Source organism: Cervus elaphus, chromosome 15, assembly GCF_910594005.1.
Source record: "Cervus elaphus chromosome 15, mCerEla1.1, whole genome shotgun sequence".
NCBI classification, from domain to species: domain Eukaryota; kingdom Metazoa; phylum Chordata; class Mammalia; order Artiodactyla; family Cervidae; genus Cervus; species Cervus elaphus.
In genome coordinates, this window is record NC_057829.1 from 40,894,856 (window position 1) to 40,920,609 (window position 25,754).

General features: G+C 56.1%; 2 protein-coding genes across 12 annotated transcripts in view; both read left to right on the forward strand.

Moving 5' to 3' along the window:
• The first annotated feature begins 602 nt into the window (after window positions 1-602).
• OPN4 (opsin 4) lies at window positions 603-10,582 on the forward strand. 2 transcript variants are annotated; one of them, XM_043926827.1, is made up of 10 exons: window positions 603-746; window positions 2,012-2,173; window positions 3,158-3,308; window positions 3,631-3,834; window positions 4,499-4,670; window positions 5,111-5,275; window positions 6,153-6,260; window positions 7,117-7,297; window positions 8,454-8,597; window positions 10,544-10,582. In XM_043926827.1, the coding sequence occupies exons 1-10, from the start codon at window positions 603-605 to the stop codon at window positions 10,580-10,582; spliced, it is 1,470 nt and encodes a 489-aa protein (XP_043782762.1). The 2 variants fall into 2 exon arrangements, with proteins under 2 accessions (XP_043782762.1, XP_043782763.1); XM_043926828.1 differs by having other exon boundaries at window positions 2,012-2,157; window positions 3,175-3,308.
• Window positions 10,583-13,333: 2,751 nt separating this feature from the next.
• Window positions 13,334-25,754, forward strand: part of LDB3 (LIM domain binding 3) — a 59,316-nt gene continuing 46,895 nt past the window's right edge. For 2 of the 10 annotated variants that reach the window (XM_043925271.1, XM_043925276.1), the window contains exons 1-4: window positions 13,334-13,484; window positions 13,577-13,692; window positions 23,258-23,409; window positions 23,888-23,963. In XM_043925271.1, coding sequence (XP_043781206.1) covers window positions 13,600-13,692; window positions 23,258-23,409; window positions 23,888-23,963 — 321 coding nt within the window. In that variant the 5' untranslated portion in view covers window positions 13,334-13,484; window positions 13,577-13,599. The remainder of the gene's footprint in view (window positions 13,485-13,576; window positions 13,693-23,257; window positions 23,410-23,887; window positions 23,964-25,754) is intronic. The other 8 variants (XM_043925272.1, XM_043925278.1, XM_043925277.1 and 5 more) reach the window with 6 other exon arrangements.

Consider the following 25,754-nt stretch of genomic DNA (forward strand, 5'->3'; position numbering starts at 1 on the left):
TGCCCTGTGCAAAGGCTGACTATAGGCTTCACAGACAACCCTGGGTTGGGGGTCTTAGGGGTGGCAGAAGCTGTATTTGATGAGCTTGGGGAAAGAGAAAATTGGCCAGAGGGAAGGATGAAGCCCAAGAGCCAAAGCCTAGCAATCTCTTCTGTAATATACACATACACACACATTCACATAGAACATACTCTCAAACTCCCTGCACACACACACACACACACACACACACACACACACTTGCACACATTCACACATGCATACTGCCATCTTCAGGGACCTGTGCCTGAGGGAGCCGAGGCGCCGAGTGACGGCATGTGCACGCCCAGCTCCGCTACTTAAAGGTGGGGACGGACCCTGTGACTGTGAGTCGCCATAACTGTGACACGCTCTCCTTTGTGCTTCACTGGACACAGAGCAGCCACCAGCCCCAAGAACAGCTCCAGGCTGGGTCCGCGCTGGACCCGGGAGCAGACAGCCGGCAGACCAGGAAAGGGTGCTGAGGATGGGGGAAAGTTGGGAGGCTGGGCACAGCTAACGTCCCGAGCTCCTGCTGCCCTTGACGTCTCTGTGCGCTTGAGAAAGGACCAGCGCACCTCAGGATGAACCCTCCTTCAGGGCCAAGAGCCCCACTCGGCCCGGTGCAGGAATTCAGCTGCCTGGCCACCCCAGCCTCCTCCAGCAGGTGGGATAGCTCCCGGAGCAGCGCCTCCAGCCTGAGCCACCCTCCGTCCGTCAGCCCCACGGTAAGCCTGGGGCGAGTTGTGCATGCAAAGCCTCCCTCCCCTACCCTGGTGCTCTTCCTAGGGACAACAGGGGCTTTGACAGGGAGATAGAAAGGCCTGAGCTCTGCTCTGGGATGGTGGGCATGTTATTGAACCTCTCCGAACCTGTCCTATGCAAAAAGACCAATAGAGGACACTGTGGCAAGTTTTCCTTCACCATGGAGAGCATCTGAGGAACAGAAAGGCCAGCCTTCTGGGACAAAGGGCTGGAAGGGCCCATCCATTTCTTTCTGGAGGTGGTAGGATGCCCCCAGAGCCTTCCAGAGAGGAAGGCATACTCTGGGCCTCAGGATTTGTCCCAGTCCAGAGTGAGGTGTTTGGTGCCTTCTCCTGCCTCCATCCTCCTAGTCAGGCCCAGGGCCATCTCCCAACACCCCCACCATTACCTGGGGAGTGATGTGCCTGCCCTCAGGGCTGTGGGATGCTGGCCTAGGTTCTGGACAGGAAGGGGAGGCTCCAGTAGCTATAGGAGCCAGGGCAGGACAGAAATGAAGCTACTCCCATCCCTGGAAAGCATCTGTGATGGGAGGTGTTTAAGGCCCTTTGTTCTGGCCTCATAGGCTGATGACCTCCTTGCAGTGACTTGGGAAGGCTGAATTTTCTTTTTATTTTTTAAATTTATTTTTAACCACACAGCATGCAAGATCCTAGTTGCCTGACCAAGAATTGAACCTGTGCCCCCTGAAGTGGAAATACGAAGTCCTTAACCATTGGACAGCCAGAGAATTCCCCATAAATTTTCTGTTTTAAAAAAACATTATTTTTTAATTCAATCATTAATTTGTCTGTGCCTCCACACAGTGCAAGGGGACTGGAATACATTTGCTAACTGTCTCAGACGTTTGAGATGGGGCCCATACAGAGGGGAGGAACCCACCTAGAAGAGGGCTCTACCTTTTCTAGGAAACATGGAGTCACTCCAGCCATGTCCGTGCTTGCCAAACATGTGTCTGTCTGTCCTACCAGCCTCCAACAGATAATCTGGGCATACTTCTAGAAGACTTTTGCCTCTGGACCATAGGAGCTTGGGCTCAACTTTAGGGAGACCCACGTTTCCATTCCAGCTCAGCTACCTGCAAGCTGTGTGAGCAAATGGTTTTGCCACTCTGAGCCTGCCCCACTGGGGCAGTTTTTATCTGCCCCACTGGGGACCCTAACTCTTCTTCTCAGGACTATTTGGAGGTGATGTGGTCATGGGATGCCCTTATTTCTCTGTCTCTTCACAGGCAGTCAGGGCTCAGGCTGCTGCCTGGGTCCCCTTCCCCACGGTTGATGTTCCAGACCACGCCCACTACACCCTGGGCACGGTGATCCTCCTGGTGGGACTCACGGGGATGCTGGGAAATCTGACAGTCATCTATACCTTCTGCAGGTGCCCGGTTGGCAGGGTGGGATCCTGGGCACTGAGGGCAGCCAGCTAGGAAGAGATGGGGCAGAACACAGGACTGAAATTCTGGTGCCAACTCTGCCAGGGCACTGTTGAGCCTAGCCTTCAAAGACAGGAAAGGAGCCCAAAAGCAGTGCAGGGCAACTTGAGTGGCATATCCGATTGGGCCCCAGGTGCACCCCCTAGCCCCTGTGGAGGACACACACATCTCTGCCTATTTGCTCTGCTCTCGGTTCACCTCTACCATCACCTGCCCCAGTGGGCATCTTCCCTTGCCTCAAAGAGCAGCCCTGGTCTAGGGATCCTGAGTCCTCCAGCCCTTCAGCAGCCAGACCTGCCCACCACCCTTGGCTTCCTTCTCTACCTGCCCCACTCACCAGCTGAATGGCTGAGATGGGCATGTGGAGGCGTGACTAACCCTTAGATGAAATGACTTTAAGCAGATTACTTATCTCCTTTGAGTCAACTTTTCTTATCTGCAAAATGGAGTTGTCACTTACTTCATGGAGTTTTTAGTTTTTATATGTGTGGTGCCCAGCAAATGAGTGAATCCTGACTGTGCCACTTACTGAGTCTTGGGACCACAAGCTGCGTCACGGGTGGGAGCTTCAGTGTGCTTACTGGAAAAGGAAGGAGGGGGGACAGACACAAAGATGGATGATTATAAGAGACAAGGTTTGTGGAAGTACCTGACCCGTGGACACCATCGTCAGCTCCTTTCCCCTTCACCAGCTCCGAGGGTGAGGACTACAAAGAAGCAGGGAGAGGAGGACAAGAGAGGCCTGAGTTGCTGCCTTGAGGGGGGTCTCACTTCTCTGCCCATAATGCCAGGCTCCAGAGCCGTTTGGCTGGTACTTGCTGGGCAGCAGGGTGGTCTGTGGCCCAGCAGCTCATGCCTGAGTGCAAGCACACATGTATGCATGGGTATGCATGCATGTGCGCATGTGTTTGAGGGAAGCTCCCCAGCAGAAGCTCCTCCTGACAGCATCTGACCCCTCCCAGGAGCAGAGGCCTCAGGACTCCTGCCAACATGTTCATTATCAACCTCGCGGTCAGCGACTTCCTCATGTCCTTCACTCAGGCCCCCGTCTTCTTCGCCAGCAGCCTCTATAAGCAGTGGCTCTTTGGAGAAGCAGGTAGACACTTGGAATTCCCTTCTGCTTGGGGGAGGAGGAGGGTTGGGGCAGGGGATGTCCACAGTGGAGGGTGGCCCAGATGAGATGGTGATATGCTCTTCCTGGGCCATGGGTGGGTAGCCCCCGCTCAGACTCACAAGTTGTCAAGAGGCTTCCAGAAGCCTCTGTCAGATGCAAGCAGGCAGGGTGAGAGGAACATAGGCCTGTTTTCCTTGAGAGGCCAGTGCTGGAGCTAAGTACACACCGTCCACATGCCCTCCTTGCCCTCGGGTATCTGATCGGCTCCCCGCCAAGGACTGAGGTCAGGGAGCTATGCCCACAGGCTGTGAATTCTATGCCTTCTGTGGGGCTCTCTTTGGCATCACCTCCATGATTACCCTGACGGCCATCGCCCTGGACCGCTACCTGGTGATCACACGCCCACTGGCCACTGTCGGGATGGTGTCCAAGAGGCGGGCGGCGCTTGTCCTGCTGGGCGTCTGGCTCTATGCCCTGGCTTGGAGTCTGCCGCCCTTTTTTGGCTGGAGTAAGTGGGCTCAGGGAATCAGGGGATGGGAAGATAATTTGGGAGGGGCATGTTCAAGGGGCAGGTAGGTGGACTTGGGTCCCCAAGCTGGCAGGAGGGGCCAGGGGACTGCTGAAGCCTCAAGTAAATGGACATTCAGGGGGCATGACTAGCAGCAGGGGGAACTGAGGCTGCACCATCAGTGATCAGAGGCTAACCTGGGCTCCCATTCCCAAATACAGAAGGGAAGACCACGTGGTCCCTGACTGGCAGGAAGTGACAGGTACATCTGATGCTGAGTTTGCAATACATCAGACAGGCAAAGGTTGGGATGTGAGGCCTCAGCTGGTAGAAGGGTTAGCAGCAGGCACCTACCCTTCCAAGGCAGGACCAGGAAGCTGGCTTAAGTCTGAGAGAATAAGACCCTGGGGTTGTGGTGAGGTCTATCTTCCAAACTGGTAAGATTGGGCAGCAGTGGGCTTTACCAGCTGTCTTCTAATAGCACCAGCTTGGAAAACCCCTCTATGTGCCCCAGTTTCTTTGCTCTGCGGTGCAGGGCTGGGGCTGGGGCCGAGGCCGGGGCCAGTGTTTGAGAAGCTCAGACCCCACATCCAAAGCCCCTGCTGGATGAGGAACCTGGGTCAGCACTGCCCTGAAGGCTGAGCACCCTGCCCCTGGTTCCCAGGTGCCTACGTACCCGAAGGTCTGCTGACCTCTTGCTCCTGGGACTACGTGAGCTTCACGCCATCGGTCCGCGCCTACACCATGCTGCTCTTCTGTTTTGTGTTCTTCCTCCCCTTGCTTGTCATCATTTACTGCTACATCTTCATCTTCAAGGCCATCCGAGAGACAGGCCAGTAAGAGCTGGGCACAAAGGAGGGGTCTGATGGGAGGAGGACTGTGCCCCTTCACCAGAGCTTCCCGTGGCTCAATCTGTATCCAGCCCCCCAGGGCACTTCCAGACTCAGATGGGCAAAGACCAGCTCAGCACATGTGCTTATGGGGTGGGTTCCCTGCAGACTGGTGCAAAGTCGGTGCTTCGAAAAGTCTCAGGAGGTAGGGTCTTCTGAAGAGAGGGCTTCAGACTTGGCCAAGGGGTCCGGGGGAAAGAGAAAACGCCACAGGTAGAAGCACAGGGAGGCAGCTTAGCCTGGATATAATGGGGGACTTTCCGGGTGTCAGGGGTGCCTGGATGGAAAGGATGGCCAGGTCCAAGAAGGCTCCCTGGTAGTAGCCATGGCCCTGGCACTCACTGCAAGCTGAGTGGGGTCAAACCCAGACTCTGCACACTTCCTAGAGCTCTCCAGACTTTCGGGGCCTGCGAGGGTGGCAGTGAGTGTCCCCGGCAGCGGCAGCGGCTACAGAATGAGTGGAAAATGGCCAAGATCGAGTTGCTGGTCATCCTTCTCTTTGTGCTCTCCTGGGCCCCCTACTCCACAGTCGCCCTGATGGGTTTTGCTGGGTGAGCAGTGGCTAAGGGACTGGGGCGGGGGCTGGGAGGGTGGGAGAAGAGTAAACGGACCCTGGGGCAGCCTCCCCTTCCCCAGTCCAAGCCCAAGCCCGCCATCCTCACACTTTAGGTCCAGGCTCGTAGCCTTATTCTCCCTGCTGCTGTGAGATGCCCCCACTGGAACTGGGCCTGCCTCATTCCTGGAGGCACTAGGGGACATGGGGGAGTTCTAGGCCACAGTGGGTTTGGCCTGAGGGCCTACAAGGGCTGTCAGGTCCTTCCAGACCCCTGGAGAACATGCAGCTCTCCCAGAGTTTCTGGTTTCTTGTGGCTAGTGTCTGGAGACTTTAACACCTGCAACAGCGTGGATACTGGCAAGACTTCATGAGCACTGTGAGACAGTGAGAACTATGAATCCTTTCAGCTATTTGGGTATGAGACTGTTTCTGTGCAGGAGCGCCCTGGTCCCCTGTTGGGCCCTCCTATGCAATAACTCCCAAAGAGCCAGGGGAGCAGCAGGCATCAGGGTTTGATGGGGTGTGGGGAGGGCTGGTCAGAGGGCCAGTCATTGAGGGTGGGGGGTTTACTGCCAGCAGCACAGTCTCCAAGGAACTGTGGGACCTGGTGAGACCCCCCCCACTCTGGCACATCGTCTCAGCACCCCTCCCTCAACTGCTCCCTGGGTTCCCATTCACCTCAGATCAGAATTCTCCTTGGCATCAGTGCATCTCCTGGGAATGACTTAGTTATGCCGCTTTGGACCAGGCTGGGCTGTGCCCTGGCAAGGCTTGGTTGGCCTAAGAAGAAGAAGGTGCTTGAGAGGACGGGTGGGTGGTGGAGTCTCCAGGGAGGGTCAGCTGGCAGGGGAACCTCAGCTTCTCTGTCCTAGGTACGCACATATCCTGACGCCCTACATGAACTCGGTGCCAGCTGTTATTGCCAAGGCCTCTGCCATCTACAACCCCATCATTTACGCCATCACCCACCCCAAATACAGGTGGGACCCTCCACCAGGACCCAGGACCAGATCCCCTGGCCCACCCTCATGGGCATGGAGGGCCTGGGCCTATAAATGGAGGCAGAGGCTAGCCATCTTTCCTGTCCTTTGTATCTGCATTGGGTGGGAACTCTAGCAGCTGAGAACAGCTCATGACCCTGAGTGGGATCTGGAGCTGGTGTGACCCCTTCCGCTGCCCCAGTTTCCTAGGGGGCTCAGCTTGGGGGGACATCAGAGCTCCCTGGGCAGTGTCCAGTACTAACTGGGATTTTCAGAACTGAGGCCAAGAGGCAACCAGGATGGCTGATCAAGCAGGGCTGCCTGCTGCAAAGAGAGGCGCCCAGACAGTGTCAGCCTGGAGAGATCGCAGCAGCGAGAGCTCTGCTCTGCTTCAAGGGCTGTGGTAGAGGCCTGGGACTGGTTCTGACCCGGAGCACTCTCTGCTGATAGAATCCCCGCAGGGCTGGACTCTTCCACGAGGGGGCCTTCAGTGCTTCCTTTTGCCTGGTGGTGTCAGTAACTCAGCGGCCCTGTGGAGGCCAGCTGCAGGCCTTAGGCCATAAGCTCAGAGGCAGCTCAGGAGTGTTCTTGGTCCCCATTCACAGAGTTATGGCTTGGGCCAGCCACTTGAGGGCTAAAACCAAGCATCTGGCTGAACCTGACACCCTAAGGCTCTGCTTCCATGTCCATGGACCCAGCATCTGTCTGTCCATCTTCATAACCCCAATGTCTGAATGTCCCCAACTCCCCAGTAGCTCTTGGCCCACTTCCATTTGCCCAGTGTCAGTCTGTCCATCCACCCCATCTCCTCAAATCTGTCTGTCTATCCCCCTAACCTGATGTGCTGTCCTTCCAGACTGGCCATCGCCCAGCACCTGCCCTGCCTGGGAGTGCTGCTGGGCGTGTCGGGCCAGCGCACTGGCCTGTACACCAGCTACCGCTCCACCCACCGCTCTACGCTGAGCAGCCAGGCCTCGGACCTCAGCTGGATCTCCGGACGGAGGCGCCAGGCATCCCTGGGCTCTGAGAGCGAGGTGGTAAGGAGGCTGGGCCCTCATTGGCTGGCATCTCACCATCTTTCCTCAATTAGTCCAGCCTCAGGCCTCCAGGCAGGCCTGCCTCTCAGATTCAGGAACCCTCAGGAACCTGGGACACTGGCAGGAAGAGCCCCTCACCACCTCCACATGTGGCCTTCCCACATATAATCCTCCCTGCCAGGCAGGGCCACTAGAATCAGGGAGGCAACATGTTGGCCCAAGGTCGCTCAGCACCAGGGCCAGGACTGAACATGGGTCTTCCCACTCCAGGCCAACTCTTTCCCCTACCAGCACTATCCCTGGGCCTTAGAGTCTCAGATTGAAAAGATGAGCATTTCTTCCCTAGATGGGCTTCTAGAGAGACAGGTAGGTGCAAGCTCAAGCCCATCATCCTCATTGTTAAGCCCACTCCTCCTTGAAGAGGGAGACTTGAGGAGCTCAGAGGGTACAGTGGAAGGAGCACTGGCCCTGGAGCCAGGGTACCTGTTTCAAGTCTTACTGTGTGAGCTTATGCAGGTCACTCACCCTCTCTGAGACTCTGTGTCCTCTCCAAAACAGAAAACCATCATCTCTGCATACTAGATAGGGTACCCATGAATGACCCCACCATGTTGTGGTCAGCCATAGGAGCTACCAGTCTGCCAGCACCTACTCGGGGCCTGGAACTCTGATGTCCCCTGAGGTCCCCAAGAGAGTTCCCTGTGCCGTGGGCTCCTGTCCCAGCTCCTCCATCATTGTGCCTACAGGGCCCACTGTGAGCCTCACCAAGAGCTTCCGCTGACCTCCACCCACTGCCCCCATCCCTGCGGGTCTCAGTTGAAGGGGCTGAGGGAGAAGCTGTCAGAATCCCTGAACTACTGTAGTGCACATCAAGGAGTGAATCTGATCCATTAAGAGAGGCCTAGAACCTCATGAAGACATACTCGTCCCATGTGTTAAGAAATGAAAAAAGCATGTACACACACACACACACACATCCTAGCACATGCACGCACAATTTGCAAGGGTTTGGTGACCAGCAGCCCTGCAAACAGGGTCATGGTCTTCACCCCAATGAACTATTGTAGGGAGAATGGAGAAAGGCCTGGCCAGGAAGGGGGCAGAAGCAATGCTGCAATGCCCCCCTTACCTCACCACTACTCTCCCCCTTCCCCAGGGCTGGACGGACACAGAAGCAACAGCTGCTTGGGGGGCTGGCCAGCAAGCGAGCGGTTGGTCCCCCTGCAGTCAGGGCCTGGAGGATGTGGAAGCCAAGGCCCTTCCCAGGCCCCAGGGAAGGGACCCAGAGGCTCCTGGGAAGGTAACTGGGTCTGACACCTGCCAATCTGTGAAAAGGTGGGACAGGAGCAAGTACCCCAGGGAGCTGTCAGGAAAGGGGGGCAGGCCCAATGACCTCTGGGAATCACCCCCTCCCTGCACCTCCCAGCTTTCCCTTGCCCACCTGGGGGTCTTGGGGGGAACCTCTGTGACTCCAAGATGTTCTGAGCAAGCCTGAGTGTGACTGCACCTGACAGCGTGTGTGTTTGCGTGACCTTGTCTGTACACATACATAGCAGGTGGTAGTGGCTATATTGCGATGAATGTATATAGCATGTATGTGAATGTGTGTGACCATGTGCCCGGCACATGCTTTCTGTCCTTCTGACATCACAAGGCATGGGTTTGAGTGCTGCACTAATGTGTCTGCTCTAAGCTGAGAATGTGACCAAGTGTGAGTGGCATGTACCTCTCTGCTATTGGAAACTGGATGTACCTGAGGGGGGGCGGGGCTGCAAGCTGTGTATGTGCTCGCTATGAATGCCCTGAGATTAGGATGTTGCCCAGAATACTTGTGGCTATTAAAAGAAGGCCAGCTGTCAGCCCAAGTGCCTATGGAATGGAATGTCGATGGCGATTAGAGAAGGCCGAATTCTGGAACGCTGGAAATGCCGTGTGCCCAGGCCCCACGGCTGCTCTTCCCCCTCAGCTGACAGCTCCCACCCTGCCCCTCCACTCACACACACACAACACCCCCAGTTCCTCTAGGCTCTCTAGGGCATCAAGACTAGGACCAGAGGCACTTTCCTGCCTTCCTTCCTCAAGGCTGCTCCCCTGCCTGTCCCAGAGAGGGGGAGCCCTGGGCTGCTCCCTACAGTTGGAGGGCTTCTATCTCTTCCAACCTTGCCATGCCAGGGAACACCACTCCCCAGCGGCTCCAGCCCCAAAGAGGACTCACTCCCCAGCCCTGAGGCCGGGTATTGTGCAGGACCACAGAGGCTGGGGCAAAGGCTGGCAGCATCCCCCAGGCTGACCGGGCAAGGATGAAAGGCACTGTACCTCTCCTGGAGGGAAAACTGGCCTGGGGTGGGGCACGGGGCAGAGAGGGACAGCATATCAGCAGTCACCTAACACGTGTGATAAGCACTGCCATCGAGGTATCAGCACACAGGGTGCTGAAAGCAGAGGCAAGTCCCCGAGGGATCCTGGGAAAGGTGAAGGTAAACCAGGATTGCCAGGCGGGATGGGGCCAAGGAGCAGGGATCGGGCGGTCCAGGCTGAGGAAACAGCCTGTACAAATGCAGTGGGGCACAGGGTGTCCTGAACTGACAGACACAGAATGTCTCTCTGTGACCCTAGGAGCCGCCAAGCGACTCTAGGAGCTGGCGGTGAGGATGGAGAAGGGGCAGGAGGTGGTAGGAGCCATGGGGAGACCCAACCAGGTGCTGGCATGCGGGGTCTCCAGTCAGGACCCTGGAGGACAGGAAGCCCTTGGAAGATTTATTGGGGCACTGAGGTGGGCTTGGTCAGCTTGGCAGAGTAGACTGGGCCTCTCCACAGTAGCTGCGGAAGGACAGGTTGCGTGGAATGAGCCAGCAGAGAGAAGATAGGAGGAAGTCGGTAGATAGGCAAGAAATGAGGCATCTAAGACGACAGGGAGAGAGGAGACACCCAAGCCTGGGAAAGTGGAGAATTGGATGGTGGGGGTGAGGAGAGCTCAGTCTGGACCCCAGGAGTCCGAGAGTCTAGGACAGGCCAGCCTGGGGGACCGCCTGGAGGCAACCTCGGCCATTACCAGCTCCATTTTCCAGCCACATGGCCTGGAGAAGGCCCAACCCCCAGCCAGGACAAAACCTGCCCCCCCCCCCCCCCCCGCCCCCACGCAACCTCCCTTCATCATGAGGTTCCCCTAAACACAGAGGGTCCCTGAGCCTCTACTCCCAGTGGGACACTCTTTGGGCTAAACTGATGTCTGCTGCTTGCTTTCAGGCCAAGGGGCTGCTCCCCAACCTGGACCCCAGGATGTAGGGTGACCATCACTCCTGCCTTCCTTCTGGGACACGTCCAACTCCTTCATGTCTCCCTCACACACACAGACCCAGCATTACCCGTGGGCTTGCAGGCTTTGGAAGCAGCCGTGTCACCCATGCTGGTCTAGATTCATGGCCCCGTACCGCGAAACTCCTGCTCCGCAATGTGGTCTGCACCCACTTCTCAACCCAACAGCCTGCACCTCAGGCTCAGACGGAAGAGTGGGCGCCCAGGCCCTCCCACTGCCTGGAGTCGTCTGCCTCTCCTCAGATGCTGTGTGCTGTGATTGTCCAGGCGATGACAATAGCGATGGCTCTGTCAGACACCCCAGCTATTTATGAGCTGCCTCTGCACCTGGGCTGGGCATTTCACTGGCACAGAAAGGATAGCACTGTGTCTCCCGCAGCCGGCAGTCAAAGCTGAATACAGACCTTCACTCGCTGGAAACTGTTACTCACCTCTGGCTTTCCCCCCAGAGTGCTGTTTCCACCATGGCCCACCCTCTTGTGCACATGTTCATTTTCCAGCACACACTCCTGTGTGGACATATTTGCATGCACATCAAGCACACATGTACACACACCGCACCTACAGTTTGTTTTAAATCAGTAGTCTAAGTTCATCCCAGGGCTGTGTGCGCCTAGAGGGATGTAGAAAAATAAAAAGCAGAGGTCTCTGACAAGCACAGTCTCTACCTATTGGTGCCGCCATGGGAGAGAGAGACCCAAGGGCCTGGCCTCTGAAGCCCACAGCAGCCTCTCTCTTCCTACTCTCCTTTTGTCCTCCACCTTGTGATTTTCACGCCTAAAACCCCATCCCAAACTGCAGAGAGGTGAGTGGAGGAGGGGAAAGACCAGGCTTGCCCCCATCCCTGCTCCCCAGTGAGCTGCTGTTATTGGAAAGCAGCTCACGCCCAGCTTGTGAGTACCAGCTGCTCTCTGGCTGGCTTCAGATCTCCCAGGGGAGGCAGATGGAGGGAGGCTGGCCTTCCCCTTTAAGAGCATCCTTTTCCTTACGCCTCCCTTTCCCCAGAGGCGGCATGGCGGGTGCCTGAGTCCAGAGAAAGAGCCTGCAACTCCAGGTACAGCCTAGCTCGGGGCTCCCTCTCCTTGTGCGGGTTCGGCTCCTTCCTTCCCCCACACTGGTCATGCCCTGCTGCTGGATCCTCTCTGGCCTGACCAAACAGATGCACCTCCCCCCACTCAGGGAAGGAGATAAAGCTGGAATCAGGGATGGATGGGATGGGACCTGGGGGAGGGGCAGGGGATGGGACGGGGGAGGTTGGAGTGCTGGCCATGAGCTGCTGGACTCCTGGGCCAGGCCTGGGCAGGGAGGACAGCTGGGCAGCATGACATGGAGCAGAAGAGGTGGTGAAATGGGGGAAAGAACACAGGTCCCTCACTGGCTTCTTCCACTTGATATTTCTGTGACCTTGGGCAAGTTACCAAATGCCCCTGTGAAGTGGGGACTCCTTCTTGCCATTCATTTTGTATGTGCTAGGCCCAGAGTGTGAGGTTGGGTGCTGGCAGCTGGGAAATTACCCACACCCAGTCTTCCTCTGAGTCCTCAGGGCCCAGCTCAGGCTAGAGCTCTCCAAGAGGGCAGAGAACAGCCAGCCCAGTTGCCTTCTCTGAGCTTTGGTTTCCAGAGCAGAGAACTAGGTGGGGGGCCTTGATCTACCTCCAGACTATGTTGAGCCTGAGGTCTCTTCTGAGAAAGGGCTTCTACAGGTATCTTGGCTCAAAGAGCACACTGGCAGGAGGCCTGAGGGGTCTAGGCCCCCATCTAGAACACACTGTCTCTGGGTTATGGGCTGACCACATCACACACATTTTCCCTTTCCTGCCCCTTCTGGCCCCTTGCCCCAGCAGCTGAGCAAATGGCCTCTCCTCCCCTCCTCCCTGGCCCCTGCCATTCCGGCGCAAAGGGCACGGGGGCCTGGCGTGCGACACTGGCAGCTGGTGCTTTCCACGCTGCTGTCAAGTTTTCCAGAGCACAAATGAGACAGGAGAGCCAAGAATAACTGTTGGGCCCCCAGAGGGTCTGGAGGGTGTGGGGCCTGTCCCAGACCTGCTTCCAGACCCCGTGCTAAGGGGACCTTTCAACAGGCAGGGCCTCCCCAGTTCCAGGCTTGAGCATCAAGAGGTACTGCCACTACTGGGCGGAACCTGTTATCTGGCGCAAATCCCCATAGGGATGAGCTCAGGCTCCAGTCTGGCCTGGGTCTACCTGTGTGACCTTGGGGAAGTTAGCTAACCTCTCTCTGAGCCTTGGTCCCTGGAGGACAAGTGGCAGCCTCTCAGAATCTGAGAGGATAATGGTGTGGAGGGCCCAGAGCTGAGCTTGGCTGTGCCCAGAGCTGCTGCTATTACTATTACTGTTCTGATGGGGTTGGACATTTCTGGGCCCTGAAGTTGTCGTTTCTCTTGGGGATGAGAGGATAAGCGGACAACTTCAGGGTCTTCTCCAGGGATCACAGGGCTGCAAACACCCAAGTCACAAAGCCCTTGGCCACGGGAGCTTAGCCATGGTCTTCTGGGCAAGAGAGTGAGTACAGCAGGCAGAGAGTGTAGCTGGGCAGACCAGGCTCTCTAGAGGGCAGAGGAGCAAGGAGAGGAGAGCAGGGAGGCAGAGCATTATCACTAACCGCCCAGGCCCCTCTCCTGCCCCCTGGGGGGTACTGGGAGCTGGACAACCCTCCCCAGGGGCTATATTAGCCGCGTGAGTCACGGTGGACCCGCTGGGAGGCTGAGGGCGGGCGGGCACAGTATAGGGTTACAGTCCATTTATGGGCGCAGCGGAGGGCAGATATCAGTGTCGATGGCATTCGTTCCCAGCTATTCTTAGGAGCCTCTCAGGAGCTCCACACAGCCCAGCCGGGCAGCAAGGCACGGAGCAGGCAAGGCCGAGGGTCGGGGGCTGGGGCTGAGGTCTGGACTGGGGAGGCAGGGGGCACGAGCGTCCTCTCACTCCCCTCTTCTCTGTCCGCAGAGGCCGCCGGCGTCAGCGCCAGCATGTCTTACAGCGTGACCCTGACGGGGCCTGGGCCCTGGGGCTTCCGCCTGCAGGGGGGCAAGGACTTCAACATGCCGCTCACCATCTCCCGGGTGAGTGTGCATGGCCCGCAGCCTACCACCCGTGGGGGCGGGGCATGCTAGAAGGAGGGTGTGTGCGTCCATCCGTCCATCTGTCTGTCCTCCCTGAGGCTCTTGGAAAGCAGAGCACACTTTCCTGGTCTGGGGGCTGGGACTGGACCTAACCTGATCCTGCCTGCCCCAGGCCCCTGGTCTCTGCCACAGCTGTTGCCCACCTGGGTTTGCTAGCCTATTAAGAGTATGAAACACAGGCAAGCAGCTGGTGTTTTGAGTAGAGCAGGAAATGCTAAGTTTGCAAGCAGGCAGGTAAACAGACAGCATAGCGCCTTCCTAAGCCCTTCTCCAGGTGGGCTGGGGTACACCCAAGCCTGGAGCATCTGCCTGGAAGTAGGCCGCGGCTTTGGGGAGCGAGCGCTCCTATCATGGAGAGAACAGGTGACAGACTGCTGACCTTGGCTGTCCTGCAGTCAGGGCTCGGAGCTGGGCTGGGCTCATAACTGGTCTCCCACACCCACTCCATCCCAGATCTGAGATAACAGCCCTCTTTTCCCCCTGCCTCCCTGGGCCTGCTGGGGGAACTCCCACTGGTTGGCTTCATGGAGCTGGGCCTTCCTCCCCTGCTGGAGCACCTAGCCATTCACTTACAGCTGCTCTGCCTGCTGGTCTCACGTCTGGTTCCCCATGCTCATCTGGGGAAATGGACTGTGTGTCCTGCAGTGCCTGTGGCCAGGGGACAGCACTGCCTGATGGGGAAGTCAGAGATCTTTGGAGATTGTCTGAGAAACCTTATTGCCCAGCTGGAGACACTGAAGTCCAGAGAAGCAAGAAACTAGATCTGCTTGAGGCAAAGCTATCTGTAAGACGGAACTTTGTTTTAACCACTGCTGTGTCCCTGGTACCTAGACCAGTACCTAGGGGCTCAGGCAACACTTGTCAAGTAAAGGGAAGTCCAACAGAGCGGGGCTGAAGCAGAGCTATGCTCACAGTGAACTGTGAAATGTTCCAGGGCAAAGATAACCCCTGCCTGGTGGGGTATGTCCAAGGCCGAGCCCCAGCAGTGCTGGTGTGGGCACAAGGGCACAGGCTGAGGCCCCAGGCTGTCACTGGAGGGTGATGGATGGGCAGGGGTGTCTGGGTCACTGCCCACCTGGAGACAGGGAGACTTCTCCAGGGCAGAGGAAACTTGCCTTGGGCCTAGGGTTGGGGTGAGGGAGATTAGGGGGGAGGCACTGAAGTGGGTAGCCAGGAGAGGCCTGAAAGGTGCTTGGCAGAGGGGCAGGGAGCCAGTGTCCCCACTGGAGGCACAATCCTGGCTGTGGAACCTAATGTGGACACTTGGAGGGATACTGAAATGGAAAACCCCACTCAGGGGTGGCTATGGGAGACTCACAAGAGCAAAAGAGGCTATACTTCTCTGGGGTGCTGACCTGGCTCTAATGCAGGGAAAAGGCACTGTCTCCATCCTTCTGTTGGAGGTCTGGCTTATTCTCACCTGAGTCTCCAGGCCCCCTGCCCTGGAGATGGCATGGTCCCACGTATTAAAGAACACCTAGAGATGCACACACTCTGTCTGATGATATGGTGACACATGGGCATTTGAGCCCCAGTGGACACACCCCCCTTCTCCCCCAGAACCCTGCACAGCTCCCCACCCCCTGGTTGCAGGTCTCCTCCTTGTACAAGGCAGGACCATCGACTCTCATGAGTCTGCCAGCTTCCCACAACCTGAGACAGCCCAGCTCTCCCTCAGTGCTACCATGCCCAAGGCCTGGTCCCAACCCCATCCATGCGAACGGATATTAGCCCTCCCAGCTCAGTGGCACCCAGGATAGCCAATGACTTCACCCGGGGTCTATGCGCCACCTGGCCCCAGCCAGCCCAGGGCTTAAATTGCAGCACAGAGGCCTTAAGCTAGACAGCAGGAAGAATGTCCTCACTGTAGGCAGGGGATGTATTGGGATGTACTAGGGCCAATGATTAGGGGGTACTTTTAAAAATAGAACGCTCAGCTCAGGCAGACCATCGGGGGATGGGCCTCTCAGCTCCCTTCAGGGGCATGCCCCAAATCACCAAGGCCATGAAACATGCAGGGCTGGGTGCTGGGGCCTTCCCAGGGCTTGGAGCCTTTTGATAAATCCTCTGGTCAGCCGCTGATACCCTGAGTTTGGGCGTCCTGGTCTCAGCGCAGGCCTTGGAATACAAAGCCCTACCCTCCCAACAGGACTGTGCTATTTCCTGCTGGGGCACTTAAGGTCCTTCTGCAGCAGAAACTTCTTCCCTAAGGGAACAAGGCCAGAGCTCTCTGGAAGAATCCTATTCCCACTGCAGCCCTGACCCACTTCCCATAGAGGGGCAATAGATGTCCTGACCTGAGTCTTTGCAAAAAACAAGGCAATAGTGGTGTATGGCGGTGGGGGGATAGGCAAACGCAGGGCCAGCTCATTCTCAGCAGGGGCACACACACTATAACCCTGAGGCCTGTGGTCCCTCGGACAGGGCCAGGATGGGCATCTCACTTCAGAGCCAGACTAACTGAGGTTCAAACTTGCTCACCCGCTCCTGTATCCTTGGTAACCCCTAACTCCCGTGGTTACAACCTCATCCTCTGGCTAGGGACTCATAGAAAAGCCCCAAGTAGGGCCCGTCTCTGCTGCATCTCCTCCTGTAAGAAGGCTGGCCGCCTGCAGCCTGAGTAGTAGCTCCCGTACCCACCCCATTTTGCCCACCAGCCCCACAGAATCAACCTTGGAGCAATAAGAGCCCCTCAAGTCCTCCCTTCCGTGAGAGTCTCAGCCTAAGGACCCACAGAGAAATGGGTTCAGGAGAGAGGCTCAGAGGGTGGAGGGGAAATGCCTTTATTTATCCTGGACAGGTGCGGCTGGGCCTGCAACATGAGCTGCCCTCTCACCCCCACCCTCCCCCAACCCCAACCAGTTCTCCAGGAAGTGGGGGAGGGGTGGGAGCAGAGAGGGAGAAATTCCAAAGACCCAGCCCCAATACCTGAGCCGCTAGGCCAAGGCTAGGGCCACGGTCTGGGACTTGCCTCCTGGTGCGTGTTGCAGTCCTTGACTTTATGGCAGAGACGTTAAGATTTTGTTTGGCTCTGCTACTCACAGCTGGGTCACCTTAGAAAAGTCAGTTCACCTGCTCAGCCTCAGTTTTCTCATCTGTAAAATGGGGCTAATGCATCAGTGAAAGCACACATGTGAGAGTGCTTTCTAATATACACTTATGAAAATACACCTGTTTTTCCTCATGGGCTGCTTGTGAGGATGGGGGAGCTGAGCCTGGGCCCAGGGAGGTCCTGTCTCTCTGCTCCAAGGCTGCCACTCCTTAGAGCCTCACCCACCCATCCAGCAGGCTCACCTGGAGCACCTGCCCAGTGGCCTCCGCCCCTTTTCTGAGCTCCGTCCCAGTATTCATCAGATTCTCTTGGCTACGGTGGGGTGGACGGAGGGTCCCCAGGGACGGGAAGGAGGACAGGCTGAAGCTATTCTGGGGCAACCACGCCGACGATTCCTGGAATTTTAAGGTCGCGGTGCTGTTTCTCGGGCAGCACCTAGCAGTGCTGACAGCCGAGCTGTTTATAGCTACGCTGAAGGTCAGGCAAGCCTCCGGAGGGCTGCCGCGGGGCTGGCAGGGTCTTCCCAAAGGAACGGATGGGAATGGGGACAATAAACTGACAGAGGCCACTGCAGGGAAATGCACATGTAGAGGTCGCCAGGCCAGATTCTCTCCCAGCATGCTCCCTCTCCCTGGTGCTCAGAGCTGTTCCTGACCCCGGGAGGGCCCCGAAGAAAGTGGGTATGAGGCTGGCTAGGTCCTGGGGAGTGGGCCTTCTGAGGTCCTGGGCTAGGACGCAGGACAAGGGCAACTTTACTGGCAGCCCCCAGGGCTCCTTGGGCTGAAAGCGTGGGAGAGGAGCGAATGTGAGGAGAGTGGAGCTTCCTGGGTGAGGCCTGCTAGGTTTGCTGGGGCAGCCCTCCCGCCTGAGAGATGTCTCCCCAGTTCCCTGAACCTTCCTCTCATCCAGGGGCTAGCCATGATTGCAAAGGCCCCCACCCAGGGCCCGCCTGTTCCCAAATACAGCATCTCTGTGCCTTTGAAGCCCGGATCCACCTCTTCCCAAGAACCATCCTAAGTGGCATGAAGCGGACTTTGCCATGTCCCAGGGCTCTTGGGGACCCACTGCGTAACATTCTTGACATAGAACTGTGGGATAAGAGGAGAGACTCAGAAGGCCAGTAAAGTGTGTGGCCAGCTGGAAAAGGGACCAGTGACCCCTGGTTTTGGCACAGGGAGGTCACTGGTATGTGTGGAGTGGTGGGGGCCAAAGTCAGATGGCTGACGCGAGGGGGATGAGAGACTGCAGACGCAGGGCCATCGGGTCACTCTTGGGAGAAGCCTGGCGGTGAGGACAGGGAGACATGGCAAGGACTGACTGGGGCGGCTAAGGCATGAACAGGGAGAGGTTGTTTCTTTTAAGTCTTAAGTTTTTTTAGAGCAGCTTTAAGTTCATAGCAACATTAAGAGGAAGATATGGGGATTTCTCCTATCCCACGCCCTGCCCCCCACACATACATGCACAGCCTCTCTCATTACCAACATCCCCCACCAGAGTGTACATATATTATAACCAATGAAGCTACACTGACATGTCATTATTACAGAGAACAAATAGTTTACATTAGAGTTCACGCTTGGCGTGTACATTTTATGGTTTTGGAGCAATGTATTCTGACATGTATCTAGCATTATAGTATCATAGAGAGTATGTTCACTTCCCTAAAAATCCTCTGTGTAAGGAGAGGCTTTTTAAGCACAGATAAGACTCTGGTGCTCTCTCTCTTCTTTTTTATCAGCCAGGGTGGAGTTGGAGAGCAGGACCATGGGAAGACAGAAGTGAGAGAGTGAGGGATGGAGGCCCCAGGGGAAGCCAGATGGAAAGGGAGCAGAGCGTGGCCTGACAGTAATTTAATCACACAATGTAAAATGCACTTAGGGCTCCATGGAAATCCCCGGGGGTGTCAGCCTTAGTGGGGGTGTCAGGAGGAGGTGCTGGAAGTTGCACAGCCCACAGCATCCACTGCCTGCCCTGTCCCCCTGTTCCTTGCCACACCTACACTGGTAGGTCTAGATGGAAAAGAAGGCACGGCCTATCTGGCTTTTAACACTGGGAGTGATGTCCAGGAACCTCTGTGGAGCCCAGGGGCTCCCTCTGATACCAGGAAGCTGGGGAAATAGGAGCCAGGCGCAGGGATAGGTCAGAGCCTCAGCCGGCATCTTGCTTCCCTGGGGCCCTGGAGAGGACTTCTCTCTCCTCCAGCTGATGCTCAGGCCCTTCTAAGGATAGAAGGCTGGCTCAGAACTGATCAGGGCTGGGCCCTCACATACCACCTTCTGCCAGCTCCAGAACTTGTTTGCTGTAGAGCCGGAGGCTGCAGCCTCCCAGACTCCAACTCCTGCACACCCCAGGGCAAGGGGCCGGGGGCAGCACCCGCATCTCCTCCTTCAGGAGCTTCCCTGAAACTTTCTCAGCTCTGCATTGTCCTTGTATAATATGCCATTTAATGATGAAATCCTCACCAGAATCCTGGGAGAACAGAATCGTTGCTGTCTTTACACAGAGGGCATGGAGGTGGGTGCTGCAACCTCAGGTCTGGCTCAGACCAAAGTCCGTGCTCTTTGCTCTGCTGCTTCCCCCAGGCACCTGAAGGTCATGGGCACTACAGTTGCTCCCTGGCACCAGCTGTCCTTGTGCCCACTCTGGGGTGCCCTAAACTATGGCCCAGCAAGGAGGAAACACTCCTGTGGGCTGGGTGGCAATCTTGGCCTCTAAACACCTAGAGCCTATCCTAGATGCTTCTGAGACAGAACCCCGGTCCTGGAGCTCTGCCTATGGCTGGGTTCCCCCACTGAGAGCTGGCTGGAGACTGGAGAAGTTGAAAAGTGAAATGAGGATGAAATAATCATTACAAAGAGCTTTTCAAATTCTCCAAGGGGGCTAGGAAAACTTTAAAGAAAAAAATATATATATCCTTCAAGGATTTAGCAGCTTTGGGTCTTTTCTGGGACAAGGAAAGTAGAGGGAGGGGGCTAGGGAGTCAGACAAGAGATACATGGGTGCCTCATGCCTGGACTGTACTCTCCACATTCCTTGGGCTCTGTGAGATGGTTCAAGGGTGGCCCTGCCCTTCTGCTGGGCAGAATGCTCCTTGGGCAGACCTGAGGGACAACCTCCTTAGGGTCCCTGTCTCCACACTGCCTTCTTCTCTAAGGAGACCTGGGCAGAACTAGCAGAGCACTTTCCTACAAGAGGATTATAGCATCCTCCACCCACCAGCCTGAGAGGTCTTGAACCCTGCTCAGGGCAGCCAAAGGTCAGGCCAACTGAGCCCTGATGAACAGACACAGGTGCAGAGAGAGAGGCGCCAGGGGCAGGCTGGAGCCAGCTAGGCGGCTCTCCTCAGGGAGTTTGGCTCTTGACCAGGCCCAGGGGAGGCTGGGCTCTTCCCCAGGAATCACTTCAGTCCATTACCTGAGGATGAGGGGGAGCCAGGCCATGTCAGGCAAGGGGAAGGTGGGAGCCCTTTGGGAAGGTATTGTGTTAGCGACCCAGGCTTGAGGGAGAAAGATGTCCTCAAGGCATCGTGGAAGGGAGGGCATTCCAGATGGCCGTGGTTCGTTCCAGCTGATCTGGCCCCAGCATCTCTTGGATGTCATTCTGGTGTCCTTGTTCACACTTGTCCATGATCTCCTGGATACAGATCTGGTCCTGCCTGGCAGGCATCACTTCTGTAGGCATAAGGCCCCCTCCTCTGGGGTCTGTACCTACCCTTCCCGGGAGCTCCCTGTTGCAGGATGATGGCCCCCTTCTCTGTAGATTCATAGAAGTATCTGGGGGAGCCCTGCGTTGAGAAGTCCCAACACAGGAGTGTCCTGCTGTGGGGGAGCTCTGTGGGCAGTCCACTAAGACAGCAGAGGCATTGCATAGTTTACCCTGAATAGGAGCATGCTGGCGTCTGCTACTTTCTCTGAAGTGCTTCAAATATGATATAGATTGATGGATGGTGAGAGGGATGGACACATGACCAGCAGGTTGAGTGAAATGCTACAGTGGAACCACAGCAGCAGGCATTTGAGTTTTCACTGTAGAATTAGTTCCTCCTTTCTGTATTCAAAGTGAAGAAAGTGAAGTTGCTCAGTCATGTCCAACTCTGAGACACCATGGACAGTAGCCTACCAGGCTCCTCTATCCACCAGATTTTCTAGGCAAGAGTATTGGAGTGGGTTGCCATTTCCTTCCTCTAGGGGATCTTCCTGACCCAGGGATCGAACCCAGGTCTCCCGCATTGCAGGCAGATGCTTTACTGTCTGAGCTACCAGGGATGCCCTTCTGTGTTCAAAGGTGTCTATAATAAAATGCCAGGAAGAGCAGAGGTCTGAATGTGAAGCTAGAAGGTATAGGGGAAGGTAACTTTCTTGCAGGACAGGCCTGGCTGGGCAACTCAGCTTGCCCTTAGGAGTCCCCTCTCAGTCTAGAAAGTGTTTTGCTTTTCTTTGATATCTTTTTTTTACCCTTTGTTCAACCATTTAAATCAAAGGGAACAACAAACTCCTGTCCCTAGTAGAGGCTCTGCATGGCCATTGATTTGGGACTAAAGGCGACATGTGTTTTGAGACAGTCCAGGTGGTTCAAGACATCCCTATGGGAGCCTGGAGAGCAGGTGGGACTTGGCAAACTGGATAATGTGGCTTCCTGACAATTAAGGCATTTGTTTTTCTGTTGTCCTTGCCTCATCTCAGCAGATTCTGGGAGTGGTGAGGAGGTTGCTCTGGGCACAAGGTGGCCAGTGTTTAAGAAGGTACCACAGTTCTTGTGTCTGAAATGGCAAGACAATGGCAATTAGCAAGAACTCGCCTAGACTTGCTATAATCCCTGAGTTAACACATATGGTTTCTGGCCTACCCTAGAGCCCATCTAGGAATGGGTTGAGGGCTGGTGACTGCAGAGCCATTCATAGCGGCTTAGCAGTAGGTTTCCATCCATGTCTGAAGTCCAGAATCTGGCCAGAGTTCCATGAGGCCTGGTATCCAGGGACAGTCCCCAGGTCCTCTTAGGGCTCCTTCTAGGATGGTCCCCAAGCCTGGCCAGATAATGGCTTCTGCCAATGTTAGAAGCCAGCCTTGTCCTTGGGGTATAGCCAGAAAGGTGACTAGGATGTGCCCAGAGAAGCCAAGAGGCCTGGCTGGTGGGCATGTCGGGGAAAAAGAGCCAAGGGACACCCTCCAGGCACAGCTCACTGCGGGGGTGACTCCCAGGGTCTCCTCTTTCCTATGATGTCACTGGAGGCAAGGCCTGCCTGGCATCCCATGTGATGTCACAGGGGGCTTCCTGATGATGTCATGGGGGTCAGGTTACAAAGTTATTCTATGTAATGTCAGCAGGGGGTGGAGTCAGAGTCTCCACAACATCCCATGAGACACTTTTAGAAGAGAAGCTTCATGACACTGTGTATAATGTCACTAGGGACTGGTCACAAAGCTATTTTAGGTGATGTCACCAGGCCCTCCAGAATTTCACATTTCATGTGATGTTACTGTAGGGGAGGCCATCGTGACATTCAGGGTGGTATTACTGGGGGGCTGAACATGCAGAATTTGGCATGGTGTGTGATGTCATTGGGAGTAGAGTCTCAGCCATCTCAGCATCACAAGTAATATCCCTGGGAGTGCAACCTTCCTGATATTACGTGTGATATTCATGGGATGGCGTATGCATGTTATCCTGCGTGATCACACTGGGGGGGGCCCCCCAGACTCTAATATTCTGTAATGTCACTAGAGTGCAAGATTTGGGAGCTGGCCTCTGGAAATATGAAGCCAACCACAGAGCATTGAGCTCCATGTTCCAGCTGACCTTGTTCCCCCCAGGCAGGCTGACACTCTGCCAGCCTTCTCTGTACACCTGTCATGGGAGAGCACTAGGTACTTAGGATGCTATTGTGAGGATGCATTTGGCCTGCCTGCTGGCCTGGCAGCATCTGAGTTCTTCTGGAGCCTGGAAACATGCCCTGGGTTTTCAGGGTACAGAAGCTATAGTAGGCTAATTGGTGTAACAAACAACCCCCAGATCTCTTGCAAAAGTTTCTCATTCATTCAACATCCAATTCAGTGCTCCTTAATCATCCTTCCTCCAAGCAGTGACTCCAGGATCCAAGTCCCTTCCAGTTAGTGGCTTGACTGGTCTCCTCTGGGTCCTTTATATCCAGTCAGCTGACAAGCAGAGAGAATTGAGGATGGCAAGATGACTGCTAGGGGCAGGCCCGGAAGTGATGTGCGTTGCTTTAAACTACATTCCACTAGCCAGAGCTAGTCTCGTGATCACACTCAGATACAAAGCACCAAGAAATATGTCAGTTTTGTGGCAAGAAGAGGAAGCAGGCTTGGTGGCTACAGTGAATGAAAGACAAAATGGCAAGCCTCTACTGAATGATTCCCTGGTGATTCTTCTCTGAGGACTGTCCCATCCTCAGGTCACCCTTCTATGCTTACCCTCCATTTGCTATCCTCTCAGATCACGCCGGGCAGCAAGGCCGCACAGTCCCAGCTCAGCCAGGGTGACCTTGTGGTGGCCATTGACGGCGTCAACACAGATACCATGACCCACCTGGAGGCCCAGAACAAGATCAAGTCTGCCAGCTACAACCTGAGTCTCACACTGCAGAAGTAGGTGGGAGCTCTCCAGAGCAGAGAATGGAGCCTGGGTGTGGGCACCAGATATCCCGGGGAGAGGAGCTGTCCAGCATGGGCCAAGCCTTGTGCTACCAGACTGCACCGGGAAGTGAGGACAGCCCCTGGGCCAGAGTAAGGACAGGCCCAAGGCATCAAGCACCACCGTGTCTGTGCCTCACTTTACAGAGGAGCTCATAGAGGGTGGGGCACGGGGCTGCCAGAGTGTGGGCAGCTGGGCCTGGAGGCCAGGGTCTTCCCTGCTTTCTCTGCCACAGGCAGCCTCCCTGGGACTTGGCAGAGGCCCATGGCTGCTAAGTACCCAAGAGACGTGACTTTTCCATGCTGGTCAGGCTCAGGGGACACCCAGTCTCCCTGGGTTTCAGACGTTCTCCCCTCACCGACCCTGCCCAGGTGGGTGCTCTGGGCCCCGAGAACAACTGTCTTCACCTGTTCCTATTTCTGGCTTTTCCAGGTCGAAGCGCCCCATTCCCATCTCCACGGCAGCGCCCCCGGTCCAGTCCCCTCTGCCAGTGATCCCCCACCAGAAGGTAGGTGCTGACTCTGGGTGGCAGGCTCCACTTTCAGCCGTGGTTCCTGGAGTGCAGCCCTGGCCTGCCTACCTGAACTTCTGCTGGCCCCACTCAGGCGGGGTGGTGGAATCAGTGGCAGAGCTGGGGCAGGCCCCCGGAGAGATGCGTTCGAGCTCTGACACAATGCTGATTTCGTGATAATGTAGGGGTCTCCACCTGGGTGCTTAGCCAATATCTGTGCCTCACAGTTGGGCTGATGGGAAATCTACTTAGTCCATAGCATTTTCAGGGAAGGGACAAGTCAAGTAGGGACAAATCCCTACTTGTCCCTCCCAGTCAAGTAGGGACAAGTGTCCAGAAGGCTCTGACCCTCATGCTCCTGAGGGCACTAGCAGGGGGCTGACTCTGGCATGAAGCCAAGGCCCCAGTTTGAGTCAGTCACTCCAAGAAAAGCTCTCAGCCGTGGGGGATCTTCTGCCCCTCAGGGTTTCTCCTCTGTCACAGGCACTCTCCCTCCCGTTTTCCTTTCTCCCCCCAGTTGCCTGCCCCTTGGCTTCCTTCACAGCTCAGTTGGTAAAGAATTCACCTGCAGTGCAGGAGACCCCAGTTTGATTCCTGGATTGGGAAGATCCCCAGGAGAAGGGATAGGTTACCCACTCCAGGATTCTTGGGCTTTCCTTGTGGCTTAGCCGGTAAAGAATCTGCCTGCCATGCGGGAGATCTGGGTTTGATCCCTGAGTTGGAAAGATCCCCTGGAGAAGGGAAAGGTTACCCACTCTAGTATTCTGGCTGGAGAATTCCATGGACTGTAAAGTCCATGGAGTCGCAAAGAGTCAGAGAACTGAACCACTTTCACTGTGAGCTACTTTTGTACTGCACTCAGGGCTGCCTGGCAGGCTACAGTCCACAGGGTCGCAAAGAGTTGGACATGACTGAGCGACTAAGCATGTACTGCACTCAAGGGCTTCCCAGGCGGTGCTAGAGGTGAAGAACCTGCCTACCTTGCCTCCTGCAGGAGACAAGAGATGTGGGTTTGATCCCTGGGTTGGAAAGATCCCCCGGAGAAGGAATTGGCAACCCACTCCAGTGTTCTTGCCTGGAGAATTCCATGGACAGAGGAGCCTGGGGGGTCACAGAGTCGGACACGGCTGAAGCTACTTAGCACACATGCATGTACTGCACTCAGAAGTGCTGGTGAGGCCCAGAGGCAGGCACACCTCACCCGCTTGCCCCAGGCCCCTTCCTGGCTCCCTCTAAGCAGCTCAATCCAGAGGGACCGAGAGCCCAGGAGGCCCACCCCACCACTCCTACAGGCCCACACACTCCCACCACTCTCCACCCACCCACCTGAATGACCTCATACTGACCCTGTCAGTCCACAAGGGCAGAGTGGGTGATGGGCGGGGTGGGGAGAAGAGGCAAGAAGAGGATAACGGGGGTCTGGGGTGGGCGATAGATTGAGGAAGTGGGCAGAGTGCTTCTCAGGAGAAGCTGCAGAGGCAGCCCAAGGGAACCAAATGTCAGCCCCGCTCCCCCTTCAGTTTCCCCTCGGCACGTCTGCCCTGCCTATTCATCACCAGCCCAGGAGGCTCCGTCTCACTGGCCATGTGCAGCATTGCAGAGTGGGGTCACAGAGCAAGGGGCAGAGCTGTGCTCACCAGGTGTCCTCATACAGGGGAAGGGGGAACAGATGTAGGCTAGAGGGGTCTCCCCCCAGCTCCCTGAGACCACAGCACCCCTACCTCCAGTCCCATAGGCAGGCTGGCTTGGCCTAGCTTTCTGTGTGGGGCTTTACATTTTGTCTAGTGT